At 29.3% G+C, this 10,174-nt stretch overlaps 1 protein-coding gene across 1 annotated transcript; it reads right to left on the bottom strand.

Moving 5' to 3' along the window:
* Window positions 1-5,362: 5,362 nt before the first annotated feature.
* On the bottom strand, window positions 5,363-7,044 carry LOC121220383 (uncharacterized). Its single transcript, XM_041100085.1, has 3 exons — window positions 6,952-7,044; window positions 6,652-6,854; window positions 5,363-5,681 (listed from the first exon to the last, which is right to left on the bottom strand). Exons 1-3 carry the CDS (start codon window positions 7,042-7,044, stop codon window positions 5,363-5,365), a joined length of 615 nt encoding a protein of 204 aa, XP_040956019.1.
* Window positions 7,045-10,174: the final 3,130 nt, after the last annotated feature.

Consider the following 10,174-nt stretch of genomic DNA (forward strand, 5'->3'; position numbering starts at 1 on the left):
TTAAAAGCTTGAACCTATCTATCCAAAAGCTCATTTCTTTGTTTAAAGAGTATTAAATATTAAAATTATTTTTATATTTTTTATTGTTTATAAATAGTAAAATTAATTCGGAGTTAAAAAATAAAAATTCAAACTCGACTAAAAATAAACCAAGCTGAGGTGATTGGGTCAGGTGGTCGAGATGAACAACTCTAGGATTGTGATGGAAAATTACCATGAAATAATATAGAAGCAAAAAGCTCTAGTGAAGTGAGGTTCAGCGGTTCTTCTAATGCAGCAAAAACAGCCGGTGGCAACATTTATTATTATTTGAGCCATCAAAATCGTTGCTGCTGATATTATATATGCTAAAAACAAGCGCAGGGCTCTGAGGATATGAACATTGTCTGAAACTATCTAACTTCACTTGCGAAGCCTAAAAAACATAAACAAGAATTTAACACAGAACCCAATATACAAAACATAATTAAGAAAGCCTTAATCTATGCAAAAACAATATGATGATGTTTTATGTTTCATTACCTTAACCCTTGTAACTTCAGCAGCAAAGCCAGCACCTGCTGATATCATCCCCAAAAGGGCCACAACAAAGCATAATATACCCATTTTGTCCATCTCTGATTACTTTCTCTCCTACACTTTCCTGGGAAAAAAACTAAGAATTTTCTGTTTGGTTGATGAGAAAATGGAAATTGTTTGTTTGTGTCTGTCTGAATTCTGAAACTATAAAGCTTTTGCTGATTCTGAGTATTGTTTTGTGGTGCCTGCCTTTGGGATGACGACTTTATACAATATTTATAGGATTTTAGGCTAACATTTTTATATTTTAAAGGGTAAAATATATTTAAGGTCACTAAATTATTAGTAAATTTGTGTTTTGGTCACTTAGCTTTAAAAAGTTATAAAATGGTAGTTGAATTATTCGAAAATTTTTATTTAAGTCATTGGACTGTTAAAGCCCCTATTGTATGGTCTTTTTTAATCTCATTTGGCTTCTCTTCTATAGTTTAGTTTTTTTTTCATTAAACAACTTTGAACGTTAAGAATTTGCGAACCAAAATCCAAACAACTAATTTTTTCTCTGGTCTCCGACACTGACCATCAGACAACTTGGATCTAAGATATGTTATTCTACTTCCACTGCACAGATTGTCGAATTGTTGCTTGGAGCTCGCTAGCCGAACTTAAAAAAAAAATTACCAACTTAGTGGTTTGAACAAATATCTTCAAATAGTTCAGTGAGCATTTTGTAACTTTTTGAAGTTGAATGACTAAAATGTAAAGTTACTAATAGTTTAATACATCAGGTGTAGTTTACCCTATTTAAAAAGGTATAAAGCAACATTTAGTCCTAATCTTGGTAAGTTTTTTCAACTTAGTCCCTATTTTTTTAGTTCACATTAGTATTGAAATTTGATAATTTTTCCCAACTTTGTTCCATGCAGTGATATGTCACTTTAATATTGTGCCACATCATCTCAAATATCAAAATTGTGAAAAATTGTTAAGTTCCAATACTAACATGGATCAAAAAAGTTCAAGATCAAATTGAGAAAAGTTGCTAAGTTTAGAGACTAAATGGTGTATTATTCCTTTTTTAAAAAATATACTTAAATTTCATAAATTAATTGTTTTATTTAATATAAAAGCATTTTAAAGGTTTTCATTAACCATTCTCAGTTTTTATATTCTTCTTGTCATTAGGGATGTGAAATAAGATAATTAACTGTTTTCATTGGTCAAAACGAAAGAATTATTATTTTATACATGTCAAAAATATATTTTTATTGTGGGATTTAAATTTTTTATTTTAATATAGGTTAATACTAAAATTTTTAATTTTAAGATTACATGTTGGTATAATCATGAATTTTATCCTTCCATTTAATTTTTCATTCTTTTTAGCCCTTAAACTTGTGGAAGACATGTCAACATTTAATCAGCCTTATTAAAATTTTAAAAATTCAAAAAAAATTATAAAATTTGTTTTTAAATTTTTTAAATAATTTAAATTATTAAAAATATTAAAAAAAATACTTTTTAATATTTTTAAAATTTTAAAAAATAAATTAAATGCTAACATGTCATCCACGTGGTAATCCATGTGTATGCTACCTCAGCAAAGTTAAAAAACATTAACTTTTTCATTTATTTTGGGGTGATTTGACAAAAAAATTAAATTTAATCGTTAAAAGAGGCGAAAAATTAAACATATATAGGACTAAAATGATTTTTTTGTAAAGTTAGAAGATAAAATATTCATTATACCTAGATTTTATATGAAAATACATAAAAAAAAAACTAGAGCAGAAAAGAGTGGATTAGAAGGTAATAATTAGAGAAGAACGTGCTTTGCAATATCTCTACTCTTGATCATCTAATTTCAAAGTCAAAGAGAATAATTATATTCTTTAAAAATCAAGAGGTAGGTGGCTTTTTAAATACATATATATTTTCTATACAAGGATGGATAGCGGTAAAAATGGTTGATCTATTCTGTTTAGAACAAAATAGCGAGTCGTCGAAACGAATGATCCGATTAATAAGGAAGAGAGAATGAGGTTTTGGAATGGAGAGAAGAGGAGATAGAGAAGTTGCTTGGGTTACTAGTCCTTAATCTCTAACTTTTATATTCTTGTTGTCTCTTGTCTTAGAGTGTCACGTGTTAAGTTACTATTGGTGAATTATGTGACTTAATACCATAAGCTTAGGTAGAATGACGAGACGTGATAGTTGAGACTTGATATGATGGCTAATAAATGGGTTTTCTTGTCAAGCAATTTGTAAATCGAGAAGCTCTTACAAATAATCTCCTTGGAGAGTCTATTTGTACTGCATAGAGACTTGACTGTCTGGACGATCATGATTGGGTGTAACATTTTTTTTTGAAATTATTTGTATTTAATATTTATATTAAAATTAATATTTGGTACAATATAATATTTAAGTTTAAATATACTGAAGATCCTTGTATTGTTTTATATTTAAAATTAATTCATATACTTCAATTTTGAGAGAGTTCTCGTACATTTTTTTGGCCCCATCATCGAATTTTTCAAAAATATTATTTATATGGCAACTATAAAAAAGTAAAATAACATTTTTAGTCCTCTCACATTTACTTCCAGCATTGTTAGGTCAAGAGATCATGTAACTGTATACAGTTCAGCCAAGTCAACATTGGGAATGTGGATGTTCAAAAACTTTCTGTAAACATTATTTATTTTGCTGAGTAATCTAATGAGCTGACTTCTAAAATGAAGCCAAAAGTCATCGGTAAAAGAAACAGCGAAGTTTTCTTATATGTTGGTGTTAAATTCCGCCATTAGTCCCTGTACTTTGTGAAAGTTATAGATTTAATCTCTGTATTTTAATTTGATCATTGTTAATCCTCGTATTTTTTCGATTTTAAAATTTTAGTCATCACCAAATATTAATTGTTAAATTGGTTAAGTTCTGTTATTTTCAAAATTTGATACGTTAAACATATTATCATACGTGTAATTCCATGTCAACTTAATATTTCCACGCATTACTCACTAATAAATGAATTAACGACTGCCATTTACGTCAAGACTAAAATTTTAAAAGTCTAAAAGTATAGGAATGTAGAATGATCCAATTGGAGAATATGGAGCAAATATACAATTACACATATATTTAAACCTATATTTTATAATATGTATTTTGTGCACTAGTTGGGATCTGAATTTGTTAATTATTTCTCACATTGGGGCATGAACTTTTTTTGTGCAACTTTTAAAGAAATATTAGGGACTAACTTGGAAAAAAAATAATTTAGGCCTCAATGTGGGAACAGTTGCCAAGTTCAAGCCTCAAAGACTGCATCAACCTTTTTCGAATCAATGAGACTTCTTACAGATTATACGATCTCACTAACCTTCCTTACACAATACGGGTTTAAGTTAAAGGTTTTTTTTCTTTAAATTATTAGATATTGATTAAATTCCAATTTTGGTCTCTTTATATTTTGTTTTGAAATTAAATTACAATGATGAAATTTCAATTTTGGTTCCAATAAACTTTTAATTTATATACTTTTAAGTTTTATATAATGTAAGCCTTCCTTATGATCTCGTGTGGGTCTAACTCTTTATTTATTTATTTATTTATGAGAAAATGCTTAAATATCAATTCTGATTCCTTTACTTTTTTTTTAATTATATAACAATGGTCAAAATTTAGTTTTGATCCCTATACTATGCTCAAATTTAATATCTAATATCTAAATTTTAATTTTTAACATAATTTGATATCTTAATTTTTAATTAAAACACTGACATGAAATTAAGAATTGTTGACTTCAGGAAAATTTTTTGCTAAATTTAGATCCATTGGAATGTCTTCTTTTTTTATCGCATGATTATCAAATGAGTATTTTTTTATTTCAAAATGTCACACTAATAACGAAAAATTTTAATGGTATTAACAACTAGATCTAAAATTTTAAATTAAAAAATTAGGACTAAAGTTTTGAAAATAAACACATGGGGACTAAATCTTAAATATATGAAAAGTATAAGGGCACATTGTAACCTCTAAATTTTTACTTTATAATTTAGCTCAAAAAATTAATCCAATGAGAAACGTGAATAAATACCATACTAGTTATATGATAACAATATATATAATATTATAAAAAATATTTTTTATTGACACATGGAAGTGGTGTGAAGATCGGAATTATTTTCACCCTTGGAGGGTAGAGAACCATAAGATGGAGATGGTGGCGTTGGATGGAGAAGAAAAGGGAAGAAGGAGCTGAAAGAATAAAAGATGGTTGAAGGAAAGAATGTATGTGTGTGCGTGTATGTGTGTGAACCAGATCTATTTGCTAAGAAGTAAGAGACATGCCATGTTGCCCTTCTTGAGGTCAACGTGTCATTCATTGATCTTTTACTAGGTTGGCAATATGATGTGAAGTGATCAAGATGTAAGGTATATAGGCGACGAGTGATAGATATATTGTCAGTATGATTAGATTGTCAATGATAGTTGTATATTTTTAACAATCTGGTGGAACATATTCTCTAACGAATGAGGAGAACGCTGGTGAATCATGCTAGACAGCGAGAGTGATAATTCAATGAAGCTGTATGTGTAAGAATTCATAATAGTTGACTCCGTTAAAAAAACCATGCATGCACATTAATCAAAACAATGTCCAATACACAATGTACAAAAACCACCCATTACGTCAAGGAAAATAAAATAACTTTCACAATTCATAAGCTTTAATATTTGACCCATGCCAATGCAACCACCAAACAGATTTTTAAGACTAACGCACGTCGGACGAACAGCCGGAGAATCGATCTTCCGATAGTCGAAAACTTTTTGATCAATTGAATTGCCGCTTGTTATAAGCATCTCCATTTACAAAACCAGGATTCTCAGAGGGGAATTGAGGTTGTGCCATGACTATGCCACCTTGACTCGGAATTGGAGCATTGCTCGCATCCTTCGCTTTCGAGTTTAGGGTTTGATAATAGAAGACTCCGAAAATCGAACTTAAAGCGGACAAGACGGCTCCGACGGCAAAGACTCCGGGTTTGATAACATAGCAGTAGATGCCACCATCTTTGTAAACTTGTTCACCTCGTCGATCATTGAGTGCAGCACCAGTTAGCAATAGGCCGACTGCTGTCATAAATGTTATCCTGCATCAATATTTTGTGGATATAAACATAGAAAAACCTTAGGGTTCTGGGAAAAAATTAAGAAAATCGAAAACCAATTGGAAGAGTAATGTTTGGATTGATTTTGTTAAAATCATATTGGTTTGGATATTACTTTATTTGATTTCTATTGGGTTTGTTCTGTTTTGATCACAAATTAAAAACCACAATTCTTCAAATTGAATCGATTTGGACCATATTATATTTTTTCATATAATATTAAGAGTGGGAGATAAGAGTGACACAGTTTAAACCCGTATCAAATGAATGCCGGACAAAAGTTTTAACCATTGTTCCATTTAAATTGCGACATATTATTGTCATTACTTATTTAGTCTAATCTTTACTTTAATATTTAAATGAGGGAAAATGGCTTAATAAAAAAATATTTCTTAAAAAATTTTAATAACCTGAACTGGGTTTTTGGAAAACAAGAATGTTGCACATTAATCACCGATTTTTCTTCTCAAAATCAACCTAACTCGAAATAACTCCAAAGAGTTGATATTTGATTAACTTGTGATACAAAATTTAATCAGGATTTTAGGTTACTGTGTATATATATACATACACAAAATGATAAGAAGAGATAAAACATTTAGTCCTTGAACTTAGTAAGTATAATGAGTGACATTTTGAGATTGTGTCAAGTTATCACTTGAAATCTTTTAAAAGAAAATATAAAATCTAAAAAATACAAAAAAAAAGAAGAAGAAATAACTAAACTTTAAAAAATAGATGATGTCATGGAATAATTTTATAGTGCAACTTCATCGCACCTGAACGAAATCCAAATTTAAAAATTAAATTGAGAAAAAGTGTTGCCAAGTTCGAGAAAAAAAGATTCAAGGACTAAAATAAAAAAAATTATGAAATTAAAAGAGTAAATATTATTTACCCTAAAAGAAGAAGAAGAAGAAGAAATCTACAAGTAATGTGATTGAAAAATTACCAAGAAACAATATAGAAGCAAAGAGCTTTAGTCCAATTAGAACTATGAGATTGAGCATTGTTTCTTTTGCAGCAAAAACAGCCAGTGGAGAAATTTATTATTATTTGACCCATCAGAAGCGTTGCTGCTGATATTAAGCTTAGAACCAGTGCTGGGCTTCGTGGATATACACATTCTCCCAGTTCCAGTGTAACCTGTGAAGCCTTTAAAACAAATAAAAGAAAATTAGTAAAAATAAAGAAACCCAATTAATTTTAGAAAAACCCCTTAAAATTTACAAATTTGATGTTTTGTTTTTACCTTAACCCTTGTAACTTCAGCTGCAAAGCCAGCACCTGCTGATATTATCCCCAAAAGGGCCACAACAAAGCATAAAGTTCCCTTTTTCTCCATCTCTTACACTTTTTTCCTGGAAAATTTCTGTCTGGCTGATGGGAAAATATGTTACCTAGGAATGTCTGGATTTTGAGACCAAGGCCGCTTTGCTGGTTCTGAATTTTGCGTGATGGCTTTGGGATGACTTTATGCAATATTTATAGGATATTTGGCTAACATATTATATGAATTTATCAAATTATTTATTTATTTTAAATGTAATTCATTAATCAGATTTAGTTTTTTTTTTAATATTCTTCTTTGTCATTAGGGTAGTGAACATGTAAGGCAGTCGTTTTTCTTAGTCAAAATGAAAGAATTATTATTTTATACATGTTAGTTATGTTTATTTTGGGATTAAACTGAGTATAATCGTAACTTTTCAAAGGGTTAAAATACCTAGGAGGCCCCTGTATTATAGGGGCTGAATCAAATTAGTGTCTATTATTAAATAGATCACTTTAGTCCTTAAACTATTAAAAAGAATCACATAAGTCAAAATTGTAACAAAATTAACATTTATTGTATAAAAATATCTTGAAAATTATTATTTTACAATTGTTGTTCAATTCCAAACAAAAGATTTCATTTACAGAACCATAAAAACTTTTAAAATATTAACTATTAAATAGTAAATGATATTTTTTGAATAACAAATGTTAACTCTATTCCAATTTGGCTTTTTCACTTTTTAATACTATAAGGATTAAATTGATCCAGTTAATAGTAGAAAGACTAATTTGATCCTTATCTTATAATATAAGGACCTCTCTGGTACATTCACCCTTTGCAAAGGTACGCCAGATTTATTATAAAAAGAAAATTACAAGAAAATAGGAAAATTAATTATTGAGGGGAGGCCAACTCTATCAAGAGAATTTTGTGAAGTGTTATTCGCTCAATAGGTTGATATTATCTTTGGGGTCTTTCCGACTTTGATTAAAACTCGAGTGCCTAAAGAGATAACTAGTGAACCGTGCATGATTCTGCATGGTCTAACTCGAACCCATGCCTTAAATCTTATAGGACATTTTTGGTTAAGCATGTAATTTGTTAGCCCAAGGGCCTTATACACTAAAGGGCACGAGTTAAAATCTCATCAAGAGCAAATGTTGAGATATTCTTAGTCAAGGACCATGCATGCACGCATGGTTCATCTTATTAAGCACTTGACGAGGTGTTCCCATTATGTTGAACTCATCACCTCTTTAGGCATTTGAGCTCTCACAAAGTTGTGAGATAAAACCCCTACGGAGGACAACATCAACATATTGAAGGGTTCGTTGACTCTTGACGGACAATACTTGACAGACTTCTCCCAACGGAATCGATCTCCCCACAACATTAATTACTAAAAGAATAAAAAATATATAAAATATAAAAAAATGGAATATAGATATTTTAAAAAGCATAACTTAGACAATTACTGTGGTTATGTATAAAAAATAGTCAACTTATAATCATTCTTTTGGTACATATAATCATTTAATTTGCAAGCAAAAAGTATTTAGTAATGTAGGGTTGTTGGACCAACCGGCTATACCTAAATGGAATAATGTTTTTCTAAAATTAAAATAATTTTTATTTTAAGTAGGAATAATTTATGTTAATTTTTGGATGATTCATCACATTCCTTTGAATTAAAAATGTTCTTTGTTTCGATTCAACCATTTTAAATTTTTATAAATCAAATCAATTTTGAATTTGGGATTGGAATCAAAACAGCGGTTCAATTATCATGACCTTTACACAGAAAACTCCCATGGAGGTTTACATATTAAATGGGGTTCATTTGATCCACTCGAACTGGTCTGATTCGAAAAATAAGTGACAAAGCCTATCTACTTGAAGCCTCGGTGGCCCAACAAAACATTTATGGGAAATTAGGACTACCTTGGTAAATAGGGAAAGTAACCTTTGAAGATTTGTAATATGATAAGATTTGATTTTTTTAATTTAGGAGATTATGTAAATCCCTTAATTGTAAATATGCTTCGATTTTGTTTGTTGATGTAATTCTAACTCGATCTATGCCGTCGATTTTGGGGGAACTCAACTATAAATAGAAAGCCTCCCCCTCAGTTGTAATCATCCATTGTTTACATTATTCGAGTTAAATAATATATTGAGAGCATTTACTCAAATACTTTGTGTGCATTGCTTTTCTGTTGTTATTTTGCTCTTTTGAGCTTTTTTTTTTTGAAATTGCTTCAACTATAATTCAGTGCCTTAGAGGAATTCTGCGAGAATCCTTATTTTGAGAGAGTTAAGCTGATTTAAGTGCATTTGAAGCGTAAGAATCGCCTAAGGCCGTACGGATTGCGAGACGAAAAGTCTAACCCCGTGACACAAGTATAAACTTATATATTATGAATGCATTATATTTCGGGTTCCAATCCTAAACATGATGTTACTTTTAGCGATTTTTAAAATTATTTATTAATTATCTTATAATATAATTCATTGACAATATATCTTATACATAAACACAAATTCGTCAAAGGGAATAATTATATTCATTAAAAAGGGAATAAGTATATTCTTAAAAAAGGAAAAAGTGTGGCATTAACATGTTTTTGGTTGGTTAAAGATAGTCAACCTTAAACTAAAAAATAAGCATTTTTTTAAAAATATTTGTATTTAATATTTATATTTAACATAATTTAAATATAAGTATAAAAAAATTCAATCCTAAACTTTTAAAAATAAGGATAAACTACCTAGATAGTCACCCAACTATAAAAAAATTTCATTTTAAGCATCCAAAATAAAAAAAATTACAATATAAGCACCCACGTTATATATAGTTCGATTATTTTGATTAATCCCGTTAAAATCGTATACGGACAGCTAACGCGATAGTTAAAAAATTGGTATAATAATAAATTTAGCTCTAAACTTTGACATATTATATCGATTTAATCATAATTTTAAAAATTAACTCTCAAAATTTACAAATATTCTCATTTTGATCCTAATTCTAAAAAATTAAAAAAATAAACATATTTTTTAAATATAATAAATTTAAATTACTAAATAAAAATAATTATATTAAATAAAATAAAATAACAAAAAACCCTTCCCACCCGCCCCTCTCCTCAACCCTTGTCTCTCTCCCTCTCCCCACACCGTCCCTTCCCTTTCTTCA

Source organism: Gossypium hirsutum, chromosome D08 (assembly GCF_007990345.1).
Source record: "Gossypium hirsutum isolate 1008001.06 chromosome D08, Gossypium_hirsutum_v2.1, whole genome shotgun sequence".
In the NCBI taxonomy this organism is placed as follows: Eukaryota; Viridiplantae; Streptophyta; class Magnoliopsida; order Malvales; family Malvaceae; genus Gossypium; species Gossypium hirsutum.